We start from the raw sequence: 25442 nt of genomic DNA, 5'->3' as shown, positions 1-25442 counted from the left end.
GAAGGGTTCTCAAACATTGGAATGGTCTGCCCAGGGCAGTGCTGGAGTCACCATCCCTGGAGGTGTTCAAGCAGCCTGTGGACCTGGTGCTTAGGGACATGCACCCTTCAGTGCTGGGTCAGGGGTTGGACTGGGTGAGCTTGGAGGTCTCTTCCAACCTGATCTGTTCTGTGATTGTGTGATGAAGGTCAGCCCTCCCTACTGCAAGCAGCTGATCAGAAGGCAGTACCTTGCCCTGTTGGGACCACAGTGGTGGCTCCAGCTGACCACGAGGCAGGAGCCCATTTTCCAGACAGGAAAGGAAGGCAAGGAGGTGACCTCCTTGGGGGAAGTGCAGTGGAGGTCTCTGAGTTCCATCCTGACTCACCAAGACCAGTGTCCATCTGCCTTCTGCTGCAAAGGAGGACACAAGAGGAGTCCACACTGTTACACCAGAACCTCTAGTTTTCACTCTTACCTTTTAAGTGAATTGTATTTGTTACCTCTAAGCAGACAAACAAACCCCAGCAAGACAAGGGGTGATCCAGGGCTGATCACAGCCCTTTAGCCCTAAAGAAGCTGCTGGGAATTGGATGGTCAGAGGGTGAGAGGTGGTGGCTCCCTTTCTGCAGGTGGGTGGCCCCACTGGAGCCATGGCTGGCAGAAATGCTCCCCCTCCCCTTTTCCAAGGTCAGCAGATGGAGGCCTGTGCTCATCAAGCCAAAGCCTCCATGCTCAATACCTGCTGCTGACAGCTTGCCACCAGTGCTGCTCTGCATGGATGCCCAGAAAGCCCAAAGCACACAGGAAGGACAAAGCACACAGAAAGCAATGCCAGCAGGAGCAGCCTTAGGTAGAGAGGAGCTCTCACCAGGCCTTGCAGCCAAGACATCTGAAGAAGGAAAAACTGTTTGCATCCCTTTGCCCTTAAGAGGCACCACCTAAAGTGGCAGAAGCACCAGCAGCACTAACATTCACCTGGCAGGAGGAGGAGGAGGAGGAGGAAGGGGAGTTTGTGCTTACGTTGCTGATGGCAGTGAATGCAGACGATCTGGCTCAGAGGCACTACCAAGGCATAGTCCCAGTAAACACTGGTGGGGGAAGAAAGAGATAGAGGAAACAGAGGTTTTTATTCCACATCCAGGAGTGTTTGGGATGCCAAGCAGCCAATAAAATGCCTCTGCTAAGTTAATGACTGCTTATTACCTTTGGTTAATCAAGGTAAATTAATAGCCCAGTGAAAGGTGAAGGAACTCCTCCTCTGCAGTGGATACATCTGGCACCAAGCCCTTCCAGAACCTCCCTTTCCCCCTTCACCTCCCCTTTCCACCCTCCACCCCACCCCAGGCTACAGCAATGCTCTGGCTAAGATTAAAACACCTGGGGCACAGACTCCACAGCCTTGTAGCTGGGTTCAGTCCTGTCTTGCACATCTGATTTGTGGGCAGCAGCATGAAAACCCACTGGGGTTCAGGCTCACAGATGAAACCCTGGAAGCAGCTCCAAACCCTTCTGAGAACAGCCCTGAGAGTTGAGCAATAAAGCAAGGCTGGGGGGGGGGCTTCATTAATGCTCTGTTCGAAAGCAGAGACAAAGTGTTAGAAGAAGAATGGTGTGGGTGAAGCACCTGAGAGCTCTGCTCTGGGGCTGAAGGAGGCACTCCCTGAGGAGACAAACCTGCCTGCTTCAAGCCTTCACCCTGAGTGCCAGGTGAGATGACAAATGATCTAACCACACACAATGACATTGTTAGCCCTTCCTGCCAAGTGACTTCTGACCCTCTGAAGGGAATTGCAGTGATGGAAGGCAGAGCTGAGCCTTTTCTCACCAACACCTGGCAAAGTGGGCTGCTGTTTTCCTGTGGGAAAGGCCTTCTAGCCAAGTGGCTAAAGCTGTTTCACCCATGGCAAAGCAGAACAGACCCCAAGCTGCCTGACACCCACCTCAGCTTCCACACCATTCAGAAGCCCTTCACCTAAACCAGCCTTGTTACCCTGCTGTCATGTTGCCAAGCATACAGCAAACAAACCCCCTGAGCACTTCCCACCCTTTCCTGACCATTTTTTCCCATCCTTTCCTGAACACTTCCTCCCATCCCTTCCCGACCACTCCTTCCCATCCTATCCTGAACACTTCCTCCCATCCCTTCCTGACCACTCCTTTCCATCCTATCCTGAACACTTCCTCCCATCCTTTCCTGACCACATCTTCCCATCCTTTCCCGAACACTTCCTCCCATCCTATCCTGAACACTTCCCATCCCTTCCTGAACAATTCTTCCCATCCTATCCTGAACACTTCCTCCCATCCTATCCTAAACACTTCCTCCCATCCTATCCTAAACACTTCCTCCCATCCCTTCCTGACCACTCCTTCCCATCCTATCCTGAACACTTCCTCCCATCCTATCCTAAACACTTCCTCCCATCCCTTCCTGACCACTCCTTCCCATCCTATCCTGAACACTTCCTCCCATCCTTTCCTGACCACATCTTCCCATCCTTTCCCGAACACTTCCTCCCATCCTATCCTGAACAATTCCCATCCTTTCCTGAACACTTCTTCCCATCCTTTCCTGAACACCTCTTCCCATCCTTTCCTGAACACCTCTTCCCATCCTTTCCTGAACACTTCCTCCCATCCTTTCCTGACCACATCTTCCCATCCTTTCCCGAACACTTCCTCCCATCCTATCCCGAACAATTCCCATCCTTTCCTGAACACTTCTTCCCATCCTTTCCTGAACACCTCTTCCCATCCTTTCCTGAACACCTCTTCCCATCCTTTCCTGAACACTTCCTACCATCCTTTCCTGACCACATCTTCCCATCCTTTCCCGAACACTTCCTCCCATCCTATCCTGAACAATTCCCATCCTTTCCTGAACACTTCTTCCCATCCTTTCCTGAACACCTCTTCCCATCCTTTCCTGAACACCTCTTCCCATCCTTTCCTGAACACTTCCTCCCATCCTTCCCTGAACACCTCTTCCCATCCTTTCCTGAACACTTCCTCCCATCCTATCCTGAACACTTCTTCCCATCCTATCCTGAACAATTCCCATCCTTTCCTGAACACTTCTTCCCATCCTTTCCTGAACACCTCTTCCCATCCTTTCCTGAACACTTCCTCCCATCCTATCCTGAACACTTCTTCCCATCCTATCCTGAACAATTCCCATCCTTTCCCGAACACCTCTTCCCATCCTTTCCCGAACACCTCTTCCCATCCTTTCCCGAACACCTCTTCCCATCCTTTCCCGAACACTTCCTCCCATCCTATCCTGAACACTTCTTCCCATCCTATCCTGAACAATTCCCATCCTTTCCTGAACACTTCTTCCCATCCTTTCCCGAACACCTCTTCCCATCCTTTCCCGAACACTTCCTCCCATCCTATCCTGAACAATTCCCATCCTTTCCTGAACACTTCTTCCCATCCTTTCCTGAACACCTCTTCCCATCCTTTCCTGAACACCTCTTCCCATCCTTTCCTGAACACTTCCTCCCATCCTATCCTGAACAATTCCCATCCTTTCCTGAACACTTCCTCCCATTCTATCCTGAACACTTCCTCCCATCCTTTCCTGACCACTTCCCACTCTTTCCTGAAGGCAGTGCCTACCTTTTCTCCAGCTCTGAATCTCCCAGGGTGCCATTCATCAGCTGGTTTGGAGTCCACTTTAGCGTCAGGCTCTCTGCTGACTGATGAAGGGAGAGGTAGCCAGGGATTGCCTCCAGGTCATCTTTCTGTCCACAGAAGCAACACCCAGAGAGCCCAGGTGACTGGAGTGCACACCACAACTGGCATGCTCACTCTTCCTGTGCCCCACACAGCAGGGCTAAGAGCTGCTGAGGGAAACCTCCACACCAGAAGCACTGGGTTTAAATATTGCTTTTGGAAAGCGGGGAGAAACCACAGCATGGCCACTGGGATTGTGGCATACAGTCCAGCATGCTTGTTTGGTACAAGCAACTGAATGGAGCCAGCAGTGTGCCCAGGTGGCCAAGAAAGCCAAAGGCATCCTGGCTGGGATCAGAAGTGCTGTGTCCAGCAGGAGCAGGGAGGGGATTGCCCCCTGGGACTCAGCTCTGGGGAGGCCACACCTGGAATGTTGTGTCCAGTTTTGGGCACCTCAATACAGGAGAGATGTGGAGGTGCTGGAGGCAGTGCAGGGGAGGGCAAGGAAGATGGGGAAGGGCCTGGAGAATAAATTTTATGAAGAGCAACTGAAGGAGCTGGGGATGGTTAGTTTGGAAAAGAGGAGGCTGAGGGGAGACCTCATGGCTCTCCACAACTACCTGAAAGGACCTTGTGGAGAGGTTGGTGCTAATTAGTGAACAAGAAGGAATAGCCTCAAGCTACAATTGGCTGGGTTTAGACCGGACATCAGGAAATTTTTTTTCCCAGCAAGAGTGGTCAGGGATTGGAATGTGCTGCCCAGGGAGGTGGTGGAGTCACCAACCCTGGAGGTGTTTAAAGGTGGTTTGGATGTGGTGCTTGGGGATATGGTTTAGGGGTGAGCCTTGCAGAGTAGGGTTCTGGGTTGGACTTGGTGACCCTGAAGGTCTTTTCCAACCTGAATGTTTCTGTGATTCCCCTCCACAGGCCCACCTCAGAGTGCACCTTGCTCAGGCTGGGAGTCTTACTCTGCCTCAGCATCACAGAGTCAAGGGGGAAGGCAGCAGCGTGCTGAGGACAAGGCACCACGAGCTGGGTTATGCTCTGTGCAGTGGCCCAGAGGTGCAGGTACTCACAGGCTGCACCAGGACGTTGTTCTTGCCATACAAGAGGTGTGTCCTGGAGTTCTGGTGCAAGGACTCCACATACTCCCTGGCCGAGGCTGCGAAGCGATCTTCCGAGGTGCTGCCGCTCGAGTGGCGCTTCCGGATCTAGCACACACAGACAGGGCAGGGCTGAACCAGCAACAGCTCCACTGAGACTCATCTCCACAGAGCAGAGCTTCTCATGGAGCCAGGAGACCTTGCAGAGAAATGACTTGGGCTCTCTGCTTCCCTCCAAGGCAGCTCTTATGTTTTATGTGAACCACCTGATCAGATCGCAGCTGCCAAATGCCACAGAATTCGGTCCTGGGGCTCAAACTCCTCTCCACACAGAGCAATTGGACATTTGGGCCCAGGTGGACTCCAATCTGTGATAAAGGCTCTACCAGAGAGCAGAAAAGCTGCTCTAGATTCAGATCTCTCCCAGATCACAGGTGCCAAATGCCACAGAGTTCAGTCCTGGGTCTCAAACCCCTCCCTGCACACAGATAAATTGGACACTTGGGGCCAGGTGGGCATCTAATCTGTGATAAAGGCTCCACCAGAGAACAGCAAGGCTGCTCTGGATTCATCTCCCTCCCTCCTGCTGTTGTCAGCACCCCGAGGCTCAGCTCAGGAAGAGCTGCACAGTAAATACCTACTCCCAGGGCCGGGCGCTTGGCGGGGGAGTCCTGGCGGCCGTGCACCCCGTGGATGCGGTGGCGCTGCACCAGCTCGTCTGCAGAAGGGTCTGTCCAGTAGTGATCTGCTGTCTTCAGCTTGGTGTACTCCAGAGCACAGGGGCCAACTAAGGAAACCCAAGAGAGAAACTTGAGTTTGTCTGCTGGCTTCCTTCTCAAGCCAAGTGAATGTAAAGTGATCAGTTCCTGATCCCACAGCATCAGCCTCTAACAGACGCTACAGGTAACAGCACAGCAGCTCCACAGCCCTGTCCTGCAGGCAATCCAGGTGACTCCAGTGCACAACTAGAACTGTCATGTGGAGCCTTCCTAAGCCTGTGTCCCTGTAGGACACAATACCCTGCCATGGCAGCATTGGCACTTAGTCTGTTACCCAGCACTCAGTCAAAAGCCATTCCCGTTCTGTTCTCTGATCCAACCAATAACTGATAACCAACCCAGATGACTGCTGCTCTCATAAGCAACAAACCAACATCTTCTATGGTGGTGTTGCATCACAAATAGCTAAACTACACACCAGAGAGGAAAAACAAACAAACAAACAAACAAAAAAAATCACCTTTTGTGATGCTATCATAAGGCAAAATGTTTTAAGAAACAATTTATTTTCTTTAGCATAAGAAGTAACTTTGCAAGAGCTCACCTAGAAGAGAAGCCAGTATTGGGCCACAAACAGGATCTGCCAGTAAAGCTTCTTTTTCATAATATTTACTAGGAATAAAAGATCAGAGCCCAGTTAAAACCACTGGATGTTATATTTAAAAGCCCTTTGCCTCCTCCTAGCTCTAATCCACTGACTTTGAGGGTATCCCATTGCTGCCCACCACAAAGCACACCAAAGGAACCAGAAGAGAGAAGGGCAGAGGAGGCAGATGTGCTGCTGTTAACCCAACAACTCCTTCAGCACTTGCTGCGGCCCCAGCAGCCCAGGGGAAGTCAGCTGTGTGTGCAGGGAAGGAAGTGTGGCAACTGAAGTGATGCTCCAGGTGTCTTCATAAAAACTAACACCAAAAGTCCCAGCAGCAGAATGTTGCTGTGGTTATCAGATACCCACACAACAGGGCAGGAAGAGCACGGTGCATCTGAACAGGCAGAGAAAGGGCCAAGGGCATCCAAACCCCACAGATTTCCTGAACTGACAGCTAGAGGCAAAGCAGGTTTTGGGATGACCTAGAAATCCCCAACACATCCACCTCCTCCAAAGGCTCTCCTGGAACTGGACTGATGGTGCAGCTACTGATCTTGTAAAGAAGAAATGTGGTGTGGGGTTTGCAGGTACAGAAGGGCTTTCACAACAGGCTGTGTCCTGGACTCTTTTTAAAGATCATTAAAATATATCTATGGAGAAAATCATGCAGTCTAGTTCAGACATCTGCTTTAGAAGGAGATAATTTTCTAACCTACATCCACAGCACTGACTTAGACCCCCATGGAGCAGAACCGGAGTCTGGAACAAGCAGTCCAACAACCCTACCCTCCAGACTTCTCTGCTTAACAAGGTGACCACCAGCTCTGCTTGGGATCCATGTTCTGCCCTCCACCAGTGGCACAGCCTCAGACAAGCCACCGCCTTGCAGCCTGCTCATTCCCTCCTTAGCTGCTTCTGAACTGAGCTCTTGAGAGGCAGGAGCCTGCCCTTGCTGAGTGTGACTGCTCAGTGTATTTGATCTGAGGCTTTGGGCACTAATGCAATATGAAGACAAACAATAACTCCCTGCAAGCAATTTTGCCAGTTTTCCACAGAGACCAAGAGAGCCACACGGCCTTGAACATCTCTTCCAGCTGTAAGGAATAATCCTGAAGCACTGTCACGAACAAAGAGCCAGCTATAACCAGCAGCCTCTTGCAATGACCCAGGTCTTGCCATGGCAGCAGGCAAAGCTGACTTATCAAACCACCCAGCCAAGAAATCCAACCACCCAGATGCCTTCAGCTGCCCTTATCCTCTGCTGGCTCTTCCACTAGATGGGGCTCAAACTCTAAGTGACCTCCTCTCCAAGAGCAGAAGGGCTGAAGGGCTCCGACATGGAGCATTTGAGCAGCAATGTCACAAAAATGCATCAGAAGCCTCCTCAAGAGAGCCTGAGAATGGCTCAGGGACCTCAGAGATCATCTCCTCCAACTTCCCCACCGTGCCCAGGGACACCTCTCAACTTACACTGAGATGCTCAAAGTCTCATCCAGCCTGGGCTTGAACACCCCCAGGGAGGAGGCAGCCACAGCCTCCCTGGGCAGCCTGTGCCAGAGTCTCACCACCCTCCTACTGAAGAACTTCTTCCTCAGCTCCAGTCTAACCCTGCTCTCCCTCAGCTTTAACCCATTCCCCCTTGGCCTGTCTCTAGACACCCTCAGGAAAAGTCCCTCTGCAGCCTTCCTGGAGGACCCCTTCAGGTTACTGGAGGCAGCTCTGTGAGAAGAAGCCTTCTGAAGTCTTTTGTTTCATTCACTAAGTCAGGTCCTCAAAATCAGATACCTGCAGCTAAGGGCCTGATCCGAACTCAACTGAATGGCTGCCGGAGGCAGTAAGGTGAACATCTACAACACAGAGCAAATGAACAACTCAGACCAAACTCAAGTCTCCAGGTGAACTGTGTGGAAAAGGACATTACCTCCCCTTGTATCCATGCACCAGCAGAGCTGTGGATGCTCTGGGCTGAGCTGCTGTCATTAACTGTGGCTCTGGGACACAGCCAACCCTCCCACAGCTTCCCCTGCACACAGCTATTAAACCAAACTGGCCTCAGATATCCCAGAGCAACACTTTGCCTCAAACAGCACAAAGACTTTTCTTCTACTCTCTTTTTAGTGGCAAGATACATCATGAAAATCAAGCTGAGGCCAAGGAAAGCAGCAATGCAAACATGGACAGCACTGTGAAAATAATTTCCTCTGCCCCAGCTCCCTTCCTTGGCCAGACCCATGGGCTGTGGGCAGCCAACAACGTATCTGCTCTCTGCAGAATTACAAATTGCAATGGCAGTGGGCACAGACAGACTTTAGGAAGCTTTAGGCTTCATACTTTCCTCTTTCTATGTGCCCCATAATTCCTTTTTGTCAGTTATGGGAGGGTAGGAAGGGTAGGAGTTGAGAGGCACCTCTTGGGAAACCACAGCTAATGCTGGCTGCTAGGAAGCAGTGGTAGAATCCAGAAGACTTCTCTTCTCCTCTTAAAAAGTTTCTGTGGATTACAGCTACAAAGCATTGATGCTTTTCTCTGCTTTTGCAAGGGAAAATAGACCTGCACAAGGCTTGGCTTTTCTACAAAGGACCTCTTCGCACAACCCAAAGGTTTGATGCCATTAACTCCTCCTGTTCTAAACTCATTTCCCCCTTCCTTCATCTACAAAGGGCATTTTCCTCCCTGACATCCTAAAGTTCCAGGGAATGTAAGGGAATGAAGCACTCCTGGCCTATTGCACCAAGGTCTGGGTCCCATTAGGATTTGGGCACCTAACAGACTTCAAGCCAGGTTTTGAGCTGGTTTCTGGAAAGCTGTCTGGCTGATCACATTGTCTAAGCCTGAAACCCTGTCAAGGATTCAAACCCAAAGTACCTTTTTTCCTTTCCCCCTCCATGTCTCTGCAACTGGTTTTCTTCTCACCAGAACTCTGCATCACACAAGCCTAGAGAAGGCTTCTGATTTAAACCCCTTGTTGCAGATAGCTCCAGGCAGCAGCTTTTCCTCCTTCCTCACCTGCAGTTATCAACAATGTACTGCACGATCTTGTCCAGCACCTTCTCGATCAGCGCCGTCCGCACCCAGATGTGTTTGATGGCCTGAGGTGTCAGGACAGGGCTCCTGCTCGTGGCTGATCCCTGCCTCTTCAGGGGCTCCTGCCCATTTGGCTGATTTTTCCTGCACAAGGAGAACAAGTGAAAGCAGTCAGAACTCAGTGCTCTCATGGGAAGCTCTCTGCTCAAAGGCTGCCTGGAGAGGGGTTGGTTGCACACAGCCTGTGTCTGAGCAGTGGGTGCCTGTACACCAGCTGCCTGTGCCACTGTGTCACCAGGGGATGAGGAGTTCCAGTCAGCCCAGCAGCAGGGTTTTCCTGAAAAGCATGGATTCCTCAGCCCTGACTTAGGAATTGAAGCCTGTAAAGACGATCTCATTCACAGACAGATGCTAAACAAGCTCCAAAACAACCCCAAACAGGCCTGGGTTAGGTATCTCAGGCCAGGCAGTCACCTGCCAAAAGTATCTTTTCCACTTCTGAAGTTTTAGGAAAATCCTAAACATTTGAGCTTCTCCAAACCTAGGCTGAAATGAAGAGCTGTAAACCCACTGCACTCCAAAAGAGGGGGAAAAAAAAATAACAAAAGGCAAAGTGTAGTGGAAAATAAGTTTCAGCTGATGAACAGAAGTTTCCTTCTGATCAAACCAAGCTGCACACTTGGTTGGGAAAAGCACAGTGGGGATGGTGTAAAGAAGGTTCTTGTCTCCCAGCCTTGTCTGGTAACCTTCAGGCTGAGGCTGACCCCAAGGCTGCTTCAGTAGGAGATATTCCCACTGAGACCCAGAGCATGGAGCAGGATTTGAGCTCACCCAGGCAGAGCTCTCCCAGGGCCATACCATCATCAGGCAGTCCTTGGGCACTGGCCCATCTCTCCCTTCTCTCTGACAAGCACCATATATAGCTGCAGCACAGCCTGTGCTAGCATCTTGGCAGTGAGATCCCAGCTCCTGCCACCTACAGAATGACAACAACACAACTAGGAGACAAGCAGCATCAAAGTGAGAAACTGGAACTACAGCAAATGAGCAACCAGAGCCAACTGGGAGCTTGCTTACAGCCAAGCCCCTGCCTGTTCCCATGGCACAAGCCAGCAGAGCAACAAGTCCAGCTCAGGAGTGAGGAGCTCAGGGATGCCTCAGCGGAGGGACCACAAGCTGGCTCCACAGTGCAGAACCACTGCCCAGCTGTGGCTGTAAACAGCAATGGGGGGACTGCCCAGCACAGTGCTCTCTGAGCCATGCAGGCAGTTGGCATTCCTCTCAGTAGAGTTTGTTTGCTGCCCAGAAAATCTACTTGAGCCCAGCCCCATGAGGGCCAGTGTCCCAGGCACGCTGTGGGACAGTGTTTGGCTGTGTCAACAGGATGCTGGCACCCCCAGTATGCCACAGGTCCTGCCAGGCTGATGCACAGCTTCACCTGGTTGGAACTGCAGCTTGCATCATGCCAAGGAGCAGCTCAACACACACACACTTAGCCAGCTCACTGTGGCACCCACCTGGCACCCACTGGGCACTGCTGTCCCAAACATGTGCACACTGCCATCAGTGCTCTTTCCTCTCTTTGGTGGCACTGGCACAAATTACCTCTTGTCTCTGCTGAGCTAATTAGTGGCTTGAACAGATTTGGAGCCAGAGACTGATTCTGAAGCTGGAAGTGCTGCTTACAGCTTTCCAGTGTCCCAAAGGTGCCCCACAAAAAGGAAGGTTGTGTTCTGCTCTCTGCTGCTCATTCCTGCTGCCCAGCAAAGTGGCTGAAAGGTGACTTTGTGCTCCCTTCCTTCCTCCCTCCCTGGTGGCCTTCTTATGCAAGACAAGATGACAGCACCGCCCCGTGCCCAGTGCCTGGCAGGCAGCAACAAGTCCCAGGGCACGATTTCCTGCCACACAGAGTTTCCCATGACAGCACCGGTGGGGCACTGCCCTAAATCCTCTGCTCCTCAAACACATCATGCGCCCAAGCCACGTGTGGTGATGCTGTGCCAGCCCTGCCCATCTCCTGCACTAGCTGATTACCTTCCCACCAACAGCCCACACTGGCCCTCCACAGCCTGCCTGTCAGCGTTCTGCAGTCACCACTTAGTGCTCCCTTTTGGAGCATTTTGCTGACCCACTACAGTGAGAGAGGCAAAACCCCAAACACCAAAGACCCAGTTCCCATCCTCTGCCCCTTTACCAACCCTCAGCTTGATCAAACAAAACCATCTGCAGGCCCCCGAGAGATGAAGCAGCTCCAGCAGCCGAGGCCACGCCGTACAGACCCTGCTGAGAAGCAGCCCTCAGCCTCACCTGCTTTCCACCTGCTGCTGCAGCTCCTGCACCTTCTTGCATATGTCTCCAGCTATTGTGTAGGTCTTGCCCACCTTGGTGAAGAGTGCAGCCACTTTGTCAGTCCGCAGGAAGCCGGCAGCCCTGCGCTTCAGCATGTGCAGCAGACAGGCTTCCACCACACCTGCGAGAGAGGGAAGGACGCACACCTGTGGGGGCTGCTGGCCTGCAGGCTCCTCTTGCTGAATGCTACCTGCTGACCCCACTGGTCAGGGGGGAGTCACCAGAGAAGAGGTGGGAGAGGTGGAGAAAGGCAGGCTGGGTCTCAGAGGGCACATGCATGGCTCTGATCTGCAGCACCTTCTAGGTTAGAGCTAACGTCACTGAATGAACCAAGGGACTGAGACAGCTTGGTCCTTTACTGTGAAGGATTTCCCCAATTCTACTGAAAATGAAGCCAAAAGCAAAACCTCTTCTCCACTCCTTGTGCCAGAGCCATGTTACCCAACACAAGGTATAAATAATCTGGAAATTAGCTTTGATTGCTGATCTCTGCTTTGAGCAGAGGCACTCATGTATCTCTGTGAGGTGCTGCATCCATTTCTCCCACTTGTATTCCTCCACCTGGTCCTGCTAGCAACAGGAAGGTCTCCCTAGAGGCCACACTTCCCTGCTCTCTGCTATTCAGTGGCAGGACCTTTAGCACTGGCCTGTGAAGAACAGTGCTGGTTAAGAAGGCATCTCCTGTAAGTTATACAGAACCCAGGGGCAGAGCACAGCATGCACTGCCACAGGACCCTGATTGGCAGAAGCAGGGTAGAACAAATCATCCTTTTACTTCTGATTGTTAAAATCTTAACTCTTCCTGTCCCAAAAGAAAGTGAGAATACTTTCACTATGTCACCTCTCACTGGAAACAGGTATGGAAACAACACAAGAACTCTGCCAAACCCCTCAAGCTGCCTCATGGGTTCCATCCTCCTCTGGCAGAGGAAGGCTGCAAGGAGCTGGAGGCAGATGCAGACATTACTACCACAGCTGGGGAGGAACTCAGATACAGTGAGACTGGTACACATGGCAACCCAGGCTTGGGTGAGGCAATGTACCAGGAGAGTTACAGCTGCTTTTATTACGCATTTCACTGCTTAAAAATGACACAAACTGCTCCTCCAGTACTGCTGCCTGCAGCTCTCTCATCAGTGGTGACTAATCCAGAATGTGGAGAAATGAGGAGGCTGGGTGAGGAGAGAGACCTGCAAGAATCAAAGGCAGAGCTACACTTCCTTCAGAACACACAGAATCCATGGGCACTGGAGCTCAGCTTGGGCACAGCTCAGCTGAGCTGGGCTTTAGGGGTTGTGTGTGGGTGTTTTGCACTGGAAATGAACCAGCTGTCAGGACACTTGCTGGGCTAAAGTCACAGGAGCTAGTGGAAAGCAAACAACTCTGCTAGGGAAGAGAAACCTCTCCCCAAGCAGAGGAGATCACTACAGGCCAAGGAAGCCATGCAGCCTTTCACCATTCAGCAGTGCTCACCATCCAGCTTTGGACAGGAAGATTAAAAGGCCTCTGAAAGGAGAGGAAAATGTACCTCTGCTGCAGCCTGAGAGGGAACAGAGGAGCACAGCCAGACCTCCAGCGGTGCACAGCCAGACCTCCCGAGGAGTACAGCCAGACCTCCCGAGGAGCACAGCCAGACCTCCCGAGGAGCACAGCCAGACCTCCCGAGGTGCACAGCCAGCCAGACCTCCCGAGAAGCACAGCCAGAACTCCCGAGGAGCACAGCCAGAACTCCCGAGGAGCACAGCCAGCCAGACCTCCCGAGGTGCACAGCCAGCCAGACCTCCCGAGGAGCACAGCCAGCCAGACCTCCCGAGGAGCACAGCCAGCCAGACCTCCCGAGGAGCACAGCCAGCCAGACCTCCCGAGGAGCACAGCCAGCCCTCCCGAGGTGCACAGCCAGCCAGACCTCCCGAGGAGCACAGCCAGACCTCCCGAGAAGCACAGCCAGAACTCCCGAGAAGCACAGCCAGAACTCCCGAGGAGCACAGCCAGAACTCCCGAGGAGCACAGCCAGACCTCCCGAGGAGCACAGCCAGCCAGACCTCCCGAGGTGCACAGCCAGCCAGACCTCCCGAGGTGCACAGCCAGAACTCCCGAGGTGCACAGCCAGACCTCCAGCGGTGCACAGCCAGCCAGACCTCCAGCTACACCAGACCCAGCTGCCAGCTTCACTCTGCCAGCCTTACTGGGCACCAGTAAGAGACTGCACTGTGCTATTGCAGCTCTGCACCAGGAACCTCACCAGCTCTCATTTAAAGTGCTGCAGGTTAAAAAAGAAACAAGACAAATACAAATAAACCCCAAACCAAGCCTCAAGCCCTCCCTGCGTATCAGCTTTCAAATCAAGCCTGCAGATGACTCATCGAGCCAACACTGGCCATAAAAAGGGATGAAGGAGAACAGAACCAATTCCTTCATGGGGAGGGGAGAAAAATCCCCAACAACTTTCTTGCAAGGTGAGCACTCCCTGAAGCCAGGCAGGCAGGAAACACTTCCAGAGGGGTCTGGGCTCAGCACCCCAGAGATGCTCTCCCGTGTTCAAAGCCAGCAGGCAGTCCTGCAATCAGAATTGCCACATGAAGTGTTGGTTGTGAGTGACAAATGGTTCTCCATCTGCTCTGGTACTCACTGCATCTCTCCCAGGACTCAGCAGCTGCTTTGGGAAGCGGGCAGAGTTTGGGTGTGCTTTAAGCTCAGTGTTGTCAGATGCTGAACACTTCCTGAAAACTTTTCCCTCCTGGTTGTACTGAATGGCCTCCAAACCCTGCCATGCCTGTGCTGACAAAGACCTCTCCTCAGTGCTCAGCCCCTGAGCCCCCCTAAGCCAAGGCCCAGGCAATGAATGGCATCAGAATCCCCCCTGCATTTATTTAGCTAGCTTAGGAGCTCTATCAGGGCATCAAAGAATGTGTCTGCATGGAGCAGTGAAAACATCTCCTTCACCTCAGCTCTGCAACCCTACCCCTCTGCTTTAAAGGCTGGAGAGTTACCTGCTGAATTAATTAATTAAAAAAAAATAATGAAGAGAAGCATTTAGGAGGTGCTAAAACTTCACATTTTGTGTCTTATCACAGTGCAAAAGAGAAAACTGTAACTGGCTTCCTGCTATCACTCCCTGCAGAAATGAGTGTTCAGAACTCCATTTGCTCTTGGAGTTGCACAAAGCAGCACTGGGAGAACAAATGGGAAAGGCACTGTGGGATTCCCATGCCACTGCCTGGCTTTCAGTTGTGAAGCCAAAGATGTTTTTAAGCCAAGTAACACTGGATGCAATCTGCCAGAAGAGAAAATGTCCTTGGAGAGCTCTCATTTCCCTAGGAGACAGCAGTGGGACTCAGTGCTGATGGCTTTGGGATTTTTCAGTTTTAATTGTTTTTATCAAGACAGAACTAACCTGAGTTAGCAAAGTCAAGCCTAATTGCACAGCCTGCATCCATTCTTTGCATCACAGAATCCTAGAATGGCTCAGGTTGGGAGGGACCTCAAAGCTCATCTGCACCAACCTCCCCACCATGGGCAAGGACACCTCTCAAAGGGACTCAGCTGCTCAGAACCTCATCCAGCCTGGCCTTGAACACCCCAAAGGAGGAGGAATCCACAACCTCCCTGGGCAAAAGCAGAGAAGCCAACAGTCTCTCTTCTCCTCCCTCCTAGTCCTAAATTCATTTAGACTGCACATTCTTCTCCTTACTGCACCATCCGGATGAGAACCACTGAAAACACCAAATTCCTCTTGAAGTGAAAAATGTCTCCTCAGTGCTCCTGGCAAGCAGGTCAGTGATGCACTGAGAGAGGGACAACGCAAACAAGCACAGGAAGGCTCTGCACACACAGAGCCAGCCCCCAGTAAAGGAGCAACTGGGGAGGCTGCTGAGCCCTGGGGAAAGCAGCGCTGCCAGTATAAACCAGTGTATCTCATGGAATAAACCAGGAGGGGGTTTTATCTCACAGCCAAGGGCATCTGAGCACTCACAGCATTCAGTTTTGGGGTTCACCTCAACAGCCAAGGGCATCTGAGCACTCACAGCATTCAGTTTTGGGGTTCATCTCAACAGCCAAGGGCATCTGAGCACTCACAGCATTCAGTTTTGGGGTTCATCTCAACAGCCAAGGGCATCTGAGCACTCACAGCATTCAGTTGATGCCTCCAGCACAGATGTTTGTGCTGTGCCAACCCACAGCCTGGCCTGTTCCCAAGGCAAACAGATCAAGGTGTGGTTGTGGTAGAAGCTGGACCAAAACCCTGCCCCATCCACGTTCCTGCACCCCAAAGAAAGCCTCAGAGTCCTACAAAGAGGTATTCCTACACTTCTGCCCTCACTGCCTCTGAAAAACAACAGTGATTCACCTTGCTTTGTGATTGCTCATTCCATTGCTTCTTGCCCTCTAGTTTCACTTGGAACAGCACTGACAAACTGCTGCTCAGATGGAGAAACAAAGCATCCTCAAGTCTGGTTATTACTTTCTGTATTAAGAGCAAGGTCCCACTGCATCAGGCACTGCATAAGCACACACTGAGAGACACCCACCCAGAGAAAAGTCTGATCAAAAGCAGAAGAAAATGGGTAGAAACTTATCCCACTTTTTGCAGGGAGGGAACAGCATTCTGGAACACTTGGAAGAATTACATCAGGGACTGAGGATCAAGGCACTTACCAGCATTTTATCTGGGAGCAGGGAAGGAAGATCATTCAGCTTTGTCCCCTGGACAGCACAGCAGTCTCTCCTCTCCATCATGCTCCCAAGAAGAGAACACCAAGAACCCAGCCACCACCAGGGATTTTTGTTGCAGCTCGCCCTGGGCTGCACTGGAGCAACTCTGCCTGCGTTGCACTGGAATAAGTGTCCCAGAACTTCTTACTGCTGTTTGCAAAGGTCCTGCCCAGGCTGATCTCAGAGGAGTCCTAGCCCAGAAGCAGCCCAACCCAGCTCACTGAGCTGTTGTATGGCAGCAAGGGAACAACAGTGCCAAGGGCCTCAGCTTCTGCAGACTCCTGTTCTCTCAGGATATGAACTCAGCTGCATCAAACAAGGCTCCCAAGCAGCAAGTCTGACACTGCCTCCCGCACTGGTAAACCTCCCCAAGAGAACTACTGCCTCAGCAGACAACCACCCCCTTGCTTCTTCACCCACATCATGCACAAAAGCTCAAGTGTGACCCTAGTCCCTGAAAGGAGGACCAGAACACAGGAGCACATCCCTGCCTGACCCCCCTCAGCCATCAGCTTCTACCAGGAAACATCTGCTGCAATCAAAGGCCATCTGCAGGTGGCAAAGCAATGCCTGTGGCCTCACACAAGCAGGAGCCCAGTTGATGATGTCACCTCTGCAAGCAAGGCTGCTCCTGCTCAAAGGGAGAGAGAGCATCTCTGCATCTAACTCAGAAGCAGCAGTAGGGGTGAGCACTGTTTGGCTGGTTGCTCATGGGGTTCTGCAAGGCCAGGCAGAGCAGCAGGGGAAAAACAAAGAGTGATGACAGCATGAGGATGTTCTTCACATCACAGTCAGAGATGCTGTCTAGCAACCATCACAACAACTCTTAACCCAGCAACTGTTTTGCTTTGGCTTTCAATCAGAAACAAAGAAAATGAGGAGGGAAAAAAAAAAAAAAAGAGAGAGAGAGAAGCAGCTTTCCAGATGCCTGAAGCAATGCAGCAATAATTGGCTCCAAACCTTAAATGAAGCAACCTGCCTTTAAAAATAACTACAAAGAAGGGCATTGCTGTTGCTTAGGAAACAGGCTCCCTTCTTTCCACCTTCACTGGGGTATGGTTTGTTGTTTTGTTTTGTTTTTTTTTCTTTCTTTAAGACAATAAAATATTAATGAAACAAATTCAGTGAAAAGCACAAGAGGCACAGCTTTAATTATTACCAAATGGTGCAGCTGCCACAGAGGGCAATTCCCACAGTGACTGTCCCTAAAGCCCCAGGGTTTAATCACTCCCCTGTGACACTTCTCATCAGCAGGGCTTGGCACAGCATCAGTCCCCAGCTGACTGCTCACACGTGGAGGGGAGACACACTGGGGTTAGCTGCTGCACTGCCCCAGGATGGATGTTCCATGGGAGGAGAGAGTCATGCCCCATGTGCAGGTAGCCTCAGAGCTGGGCTCAGCTTACAGCCCCAGCCTGTGTCACCTTGGAGTCTCTTCATTCCCCACCTCATTCATGGACTGAGGGCAACAATCCTGGCTGTCTCCAACTTTTCTCTCCAGGCTCCTTTATAGAAGGGAGTCATTCCAGAACACCTGACTTCCCATCCACATCTGACCACATCTGAATTAGCTTTCCAGCACCCAGTGGCTTTTATCCTATCAAACATTCAAGAGCAGGTCATCTTGCAGCACAGATGTCCTCCTGTTCCACCCCAGGGGACCATAGGGATGTCACCTCCATAGTGAAGGACAGCAGGAGGGGATCCCTCCAACACAGTGAGCAGCACAGACCTTAGGTAAAGAGGTCAGCAGGCTGGAAGGGTCAAGGAGGGCTTTTTGTTCACTGTGTGTCCAAAGGCAGGCACTGATCTCACTGCACCTTGCCACCAACACCCACAGCCAGGTGTCCTGCACATCCACACAGCCTAGCTCAGTCAAACGGGAAACTTCAGCACATCCTAGATATTAGAGTAGATACTGGGAAGAAAGTCTTCACAGTGAGGGTGGGGAGATACTGGAACAGGTTGCCCAGGGAGGCTGTGGATGCCTCCCCACCCTAGAGGTGTTCAAAGCCAGATTGGATGAGGCTTTCAGCAACCTGGGCTGGTGGGAAGTATCTCTGCCCCATGGCAGGGGGTTGGAACTGGATGATCTTTGAGGGTCCCTTCCAACCCAAACCATTCTATGAATCCTGAGCAAATGTGTGGAAGAATCACCTCAAGCTGCAAAATCTTGTAAAAGCCCTGAGAGGACCTTGACAGTGGTGGCCAAATGGCTTTCATACACAAGGTAATTGAGGGCATCTCCTTAGCTCCACTTACCTTTGCTCTTTTTTGTTCCTCTTCTATTTTAAGCCAGCCACAGACACCAGATTTGCGTTTCCCAAGCATTAGCTTGAACCAGCAAAAGCACACTTGACAGGGAAATTAGCCAGCATTTACAAACTCTTCTTCCTGGAAGCCTCCACATCTCCCCTTTGCTGTGCAGGAAGGCTTCCACAAGCCCACTACTGCTGTGCACTTTGGCTGTTTATGCTTCTTGCTTGTTGGTAATCTGCAAGGGAATCAGCCTGGATTCTTGGATTTCAATCAGTTCCCCATGGCAGGCTCCCAGCATTCATCTTGTGGGAACAGGTGAAACCAAACTGACCTCAATCATTTGCCCTCCTCCTATTGTTTTGCTGGAAGGTGTCAGAAAGCAGCAGTTTGAACACACCAAAGGGTGTGGTGTGCACAAGCTGCTCCCCTCCACAGTACACCAGCACAGGTTTTCCATCAGCTGGAATCAATACAGATCACCAATTGCAATCACACTCAGCAGCAGCTGCATGAAACCCAACCAGCAGGCAGCAGAGACAACACCAAGGACACAGGGTAGGGAAAAAGTCTTGCCAGAGAATTGTCTGGGATGAAGAGAGCTGCAGGCTTGGGTAAGCCAGGTTCCTGCAAACTCACTTTTCTTTGTTGTTGAGAAACCCAAACCAGGCAACTCTCCCCTGGAGTTACTGCAGCATGCTCAGGCTGCTGCCTAAAAGGATAACACAGAAAACATTTTGGGGGTTGTCATTAGAAGAACCTCTGGGGCTGGAAAATGAAGTGATTTAATTTAAAGAAAACTAACCATTTTGTTAATTTAAAGAAAATTAGCCATTTGGAATCTGACACTCTAGGAAGACATAAAAAGAGGTGAAGGTGTAGCAAGTTTCCTTCATCAGTAAGGCATCAACACATAGCTGTGTGTACAGAGAGCTTATTTACACACACAGACACGTGCTGGGACTGCTGTGTACACAGGCACAGGGGCAAATAACTCCTGCAAGCTCTGAGCACAGCACAAGCTGCTCCCCAGCCTGCTCTCACCATGCTTACAGCAACAAACCACCAGCTGGGGGACAGAAAAGTGCAGATCTTCATGACACAGAGATGCCCTTGGAACAAATGGACACAGCTCAGGTAATTCCCTGGTTTGGTTCAGCTGGCAGCAGCCATCTCCAAATTCAGGCACTGTAGTCAGGTCTGAGGAGCATCCCCTGCAGTAGCCACTGCTGGATTTCATTAAGTGCAGCTCTGTTATTGATCTCCAGTCCAAATAATCACAGTTCCCACACAAGCTTTGGAAAATGTCACTTTTTTTTTTGGTGTGACTTCAACAAGCCTACATCTTGCAAAGTCTGGAGGACAAGTTCAGTTTTCTCTCTTTTTTTTTTTCCCTTTATGAAAATCTTGATATAATTTAACGGTGTGTGAAATAAGAGCTTTAGGGATGGGACTGGAAGGGTGGTAAGCAGAAAAAGAGGGCCTGTGGAGGGGGTTATTTATGGCATCTGTTTAGCAGATGAGGTTTTCCTGAGGCAGGAAGAAATACTGCAGCCAAACACTTTGTTTTCATGGAAACTGAACACAGGGAATTGAACTCAGGAGGCTGTGGAAAATAAAAACAAGTGAAGAGAGGAGGATGATAAAGAAGCAATCTGATGCTCACGATCTCCAGCTGCTGTGCTTTACCTGGCCAATCCCAGACCTGCCCCAGCTTTATTGCCAAGTTACAGCATGCTCTGTCATTGAGAAACGAATACTGAGCAGAGGAGAGGTCCAACTGTGCCTGCAGAGCAGCTAAGAAGCAAATGGCTGCAGAGGAGACAGCCAAATGTGCTGCTTCGTCCAAGATGCAGCTTCGTGCAGTATAGGGGAGAGGGAAAAGCTGAGTATCAAATGTGTGCTGAAGTCTCAGCCCCCACTGACATTCTGCCTTCAGACGCCAAGGATTGGAGACTCTCCAGATACAGCTGCACTGCAAATAAGAGACTTGGTGTGACAAACCCAAGCACGCTCCTGGGACGCCAGGCAAGGATAAAAGGAGAGAGCTATGCTGGAGCCAGGCTCTCACTCCCACCTGCCTCATCTGATCTTCTATCCATCAGCCATCAAAGCCATGCAGCAAGCCCTGCACTGGGGCAGGAGGATTCCCTCACCTATCAGAACAAAAAGCACTTTAAAAAGTGATTCATTTTGAACCAGCAACTTCCTCAGACCTCAGGTGCTGTGATTCACACATCAGAGCATGGGGGGATGAAGGACACAAAGCTACCTGTGCTCTCCTCCTCATTGTCAGGGTTCAGCACCTAGGCCTGGGCAGTGAAGACTTCACATGTCACCCAGACAGAGTACCCTTGGCACAAAGAAACAAACAAATTGCTCCCTAGAAGAGGAGGAAGAAAGAGTGTAAGAAAAGTCCAATTAAATATTTTCTTTACAGTCACAGCCTCAAGCTAAGGGCTCAGCAGTTGGGTGCAACTCCTGCTTCCTAACAGGGCATCCCTTAACAGCCACATCAAAGGGATGTGCTCCTTCCCCTGCTGATGATGCTCCACCACTCCAGGGCTTGCTTTGAGCACAAACCCATTTCTCATTTCACCACAAGCCTGTGGACATCTGCAGCTTGCAGCCTCCCTGAGAGCCTGGTACCTTTGTCACACGTTCTTATTTACAGCAGCCCTGCTATGCTGAGAGGGGAACAACATCAGCACCACCCGGAGGAGGGAAGTAAGAGGTGCTGCATTGCTGCTGCAGCTCTCACTCTGACTGCTGAAGTCAAGATGCCCAATGTGAGGCCAATCTGTTCTCATATTTAATTTCATTTTCATTTCAAGCTGCCAAATTAAGACCTTTGAAGTATCTATTACCTTCTATTAGCATTTGGTAAAGCATTAGCACAGCCGCTTGGGATCCAGGCAAAGGAGAATCGCTTGGGATCCAGGCAAAGGAGAATCGCTTGGGATCCAGGCAAAGGAGAATCGCTTGGGATCCAGGCAAAGGAGAATCGCTTGGAATCAGGCAAAGGAGAATCGCTTGGAATCAGGCAAAGGAGAATCGCTTGGGATCCAGGCAAAGGAGAAAAAGCCAAGGTGACCAGGTGCCAGAAGAACAAAAAGGATTTTGATTGTCCAACAGGACAAAGAGAGGTTATCTGTGAGCAGGAAAAAGAGATCTTATCTGTGAGCAGGACTGCACAGGACCAGGTGCTGTGCAACTGCCTAGGGGACAAAGCATCTGCCTTGAAGTCAAGCTGCACTTGATGACCACCAAAAGAAAAGCTTTCCCTTTCCCTCCTGGAGGTTTCATTTGAAAGGAGATTCACTGTTAAAGAGATGTTGAAAACACTATAAAAAAATGATTTGGTTTGATAACTCCGCTTACAGTTAAGTGGATGGAGGCAAGAATGATTTGATTTGAAAACTCTGCTTATAGTTAAGTGGTTGGAGCCTGGAAGCAAGGGAAAAGCAGCAGTTACTGGGAACTGAACAGCCAGTGTGGTTTAATGGTCAAGCTCACCTGGACTCAAGCTACATGTGGTTTGCTCTGCCACACAGACATCATATTTTCAATAAGTCTGTGAGAAAAAATAATAAATCTCTATCTAAGTGGACAATCCTCAGTGCTAAAGATAGCTCTGGCTGGGAAAACATCAGGGCTGGAAGTTGGTGACTGCTCCTCTTCAAGCCCTCACCCATTAAGCTTCCAGGATCTCAGTACCCTTCAGAAAGTGTTTCCATTAAACACTATTAAGGGCAAAGCAGAATTATGGAGGTTTCTCTAAATAATTGAGCAGGACTCAATTCCTTGGCCCAGGACTAAAGCAAAACGTTTAGCAGAGTGCTCTAAGAAGCATGAGACTCCCTCTCACTCCTCAACCCAAACCCACATGTGCAGCTCCAGAAGTGTTTGGTTTCACATCAGAGCTAATATTCACTCTATTTATTCCCTCTCCTCCTCTTCCTCCCCTCTGCAGCACGACACTCATTGCTTCAGAGCAGTCATCTTTGGAACACAATCAAAGACCTTTTAAATGTGTGTGTGGAAAAAAAAAGAAAGTATTTGCCTGCCTGCAATTACTCTCATCCCTGGTACTCTCTTTGGGCTAAGGTGTTTATGAAGGGAGGTGGAATCTCTGTAAACTATTTTACCAGCATTATTCATCACTGCAAATGTTGCATTTGGTTTCCAAAGAGGAGCAGGAACACAGAGAGGCTTCTGTTTCTTTCATGAGAGTCCTGCTTTTCCACAGTGGATTCAATGTTTTGTTTTCTTTTTAAATAATAATGCCAAGAGTAGAAAGCCAAAAGCATTAAAGTAATAAATTGTCTGCTTGGACAATTGTGATTTACATCTATTTCTACCTAAGTTACATTCCTGTGAGCTGAGGAAAAGAAAGAGAGGAAATGGAATTCTTACTCTTCTGTCAAACCTAGGAGCTTTGTGATATTTAGAAGCCTCAAGGGAATCACCTCAAACCTCAAAGGCATCTCTTCCCAGTGGGGCTGACTGTCAGAGGAGCTGGAAGGCTCTCACCCCCACAGCAACTGATGGAACAACTTGTGTGGACACTCAGCACCCTCCAAAAATGACCAGACTAGCTCCAGATCAACCTCTTGCTCCTTTCATCTCACTCTGTGAGCATCCTTTAACTAGGAGGCAGAGAAAGGGCTTCTAGCAGGAACTGATTTCCCACTTCAAAACAAAGAAGAGTTTCCTACATTGCCATCTCCCACAATTGTACTGCAAAAGGCTGTGGATATCTGATACTGCTCTGAAAGATTTCCCCACCCTGAATCACAGAATTGTCAGGGTTGGAAGGGACCTCAAGGCTCAGCCAGTTCCAACCCCCCTGCCATGGGCAGGGACACCTCACACCACAGCAGGTTGCTCACAGCCACATCCAGCCTGGCTGCAAAACCTCCAGGGATGAGGCTTCCACCACCTCCCTGAGCAACCTGTGCCAGTGTCTCACCACCCTCCTGGGGAAGAATTTCTTCCTAGCACCCAATCTGAATCTCCCCATTTCTAGTTTTGCTCCATTCCCCCCAGTCCTATCACTCCCTGACACCCTAAAAAGCATGCCCCTGGGTAAGAAATGCTGAGAAATGGCTGAGAAATGCTTTAAAGAAACACATTCCTATTCCTCAGCTGATTTCATCCTCCTGCCATGAACTTTAATCCAGTCCTGTAATGTGGGGCCATGAAAGCAAAGATTTCTGACTCATGATTTTTCATGGCTTGGGGCTGGCAATTGTGACATTTGGTGACTCTGATAATTGTTTGGATTTCAGGTCCTGAACAAGACAAAAAAAAAAACCAAGCCCAACAAACCCAGAACACACACTCCAGCATCATGCAGTCATGGGTCCCTAATTAGATCTTCTCTTTCAAACACAATTAACTTTGTGCAAAATGGGATCAGGAGTCATCAGCAGAGCAGTGAAGAAAGCAGTCCCACAACCAAGCACATTTTGGTGGTTAACCCTTATGGCTGCTAGCAGCTCAGGTTCCTAACCAGCACTACCAGCAGCTCTTTCCTGAAGTCCTGAGGAGCCACCTGCCATAGTCATGGTCAAGGCTCTCCTGGTTTTCCTCTGCCAGCTTTGACAGAGACAGATCCTTGATTTCAGCTGGAGCTGTTTCATTGTTTTCATACAAACACCTTCCAGTGCCTGAAGGGATCCTCCAGGAATGCTGCAGAGGGACTTCTCATGAGGGTGTCTGGAGACAGGACAAGGGGGAATAGTTTGAAGCTGAGGGAGAGAAGGGTTAGACTGGAGCTGAGGAAGAAGTTCTTCAGTGTGAGGGTGGTGAGACTCTGGCACAGGCTGCCCAGGGAGGCTGTGGCTGCCTCCTGCCTGGGGGTGTTCAAGACCAGGCTGGATGAGGCTTTGAGCAGCTGAGTCTAGTTGAGAGGTGTCCCTGGGCATGGTGGGGAGGTTGGAGCAGATATCTCTGAGGTTCCTTCCAACCTGAGCCATTCTAGGATTCTATGAAACACAGACCCTGAAACTTACAACCTTAAGTGACCTCTAGGCATGTGGCTACAGAACATCCATGCACACACAATTGCTTTCCTGTTGCCTACCATCTCCACAAGGAGAGAAGTACTCCTCATCTGCTTTAGGAAGCTGTGACAGCATCCAGTTAAAGCTGGGAGCTGACTGGACTATTGTGTCATGGGAAGTCCAGTCTCAAGTGTTTTGCAGATTCATGTCATGTACTGCAATCACCTCACACACTGAGCTGGTTCTAAATGTTACCCGGACTTGGGGACATGGTTTAATGGCCATGGTGGTCTCAGGCTGACAGTTGGACCTGATGATTTTAAGAGGTCTTTTCCAACCAGAACAATTCCATGGTTCTATGACTCAGGAACCATTCTGCTTCTCAGAATCTGCCACTCCTTTAGCTGGGAAAAGATCCTCACTCACACAGACCTACTCCCACTCACATTTCCCTCTACTTAAGGGGGAAGCCTCTTACCCTGACAATTCTCCAAGCCTCCACACAGCACTGTACAGCGGCCACAGGGACCTCCTCACACAGACATCTCCTCACACACCCTTCCCTACCACTGTGCCCAGTGACCTCTAAGGGTTTTGCAAGCAGCTCCTTCCAGAGAAAAAAGGACTGGGGCAAGTAGGGCAAGTCAGCCCTTGCCTGTGTTCAGGCAGTGTTCACTTTGGGGTGGTTGATGTCAGCTGAAAGGGCTGAGCCCATCTGTCCTGGTCTTGAGCCACAACCAACTCCAGACCCTCTGTCTTTTTGAAGGACTTTTTCTTTGTGGTCAACTTAAGGGTACCCGAGCCTCAAAACCACCACACCATCTCCCCAGTGTGTCCCTCACACCTGGAAGAACATTGCTTCCAGGGCTGCTTGCTGAGGTGAGCTCCTTACACCAGAGCCTCCCCTCAGCAGTGCTCAGCCCTCTTGAGGCTGAAGGGCTGCATGCATGACTGCCTGCCC

General features: G+C 50.5%; 1 protein-coding gene across 2 annotated transcripts in view; it reads right to left on the bottom strand.

Annotated features, from left to right (window-relative positions):
• The window catches only part of SGSM2 (small G protein signaling modulator 2), a 54681-nt gene that overhangs the window by 17498 nt on the left and 11741 nt on the right, over positions 1-25442 (bottom strand). For both annotated transcript variants that reach the window (XM_054394167.1, XM_054394168.1), the window contains exons 3-10: positions 11463-11625; positions 9138-9299; positions 6087-6154; positions 5405-5550; positions 4737-4871; positions 3604-3728; positions 1003-1070; positions 230-390 (exon numbers count right to left, since the gene is read on the bottom strand). In XM_054394167.1, coding sequence (XP_054250142.1) covers positions 230-390; positions 1003-1070; positions 3604-3728; positions 4737-4871; positions 5405-5550; positions 6087-6154; positions 9138-9299; positions 11463-11625 — 1028 coding nt within the window. The remainder of the gene's footprint in view (positions 1-229; positions 391-1002; positions 1071-3603; positions 3729-4736; positions 4872-5404; positions 5551-6086; positions 6155-9137; positions 9300-11462; positions 11626-25442) is intronic.

This window comes from Indicator indicator, chromosome 30, assembly GCF_027791375.1.
Source record: "Indicator indicator isolate 239-I01 chromosome 30, UM_Iind_1.1, whole genome shotgun sequence".
Lineage (NCBI taxonomy): Eukaryota > Metazoa > Chordata > Aves > Piciformes > Indicatoridae > Indicator > Indicator indicator.
This window is presented reverse-complemented; position numbering and strand designations above follow the sequence as displayed.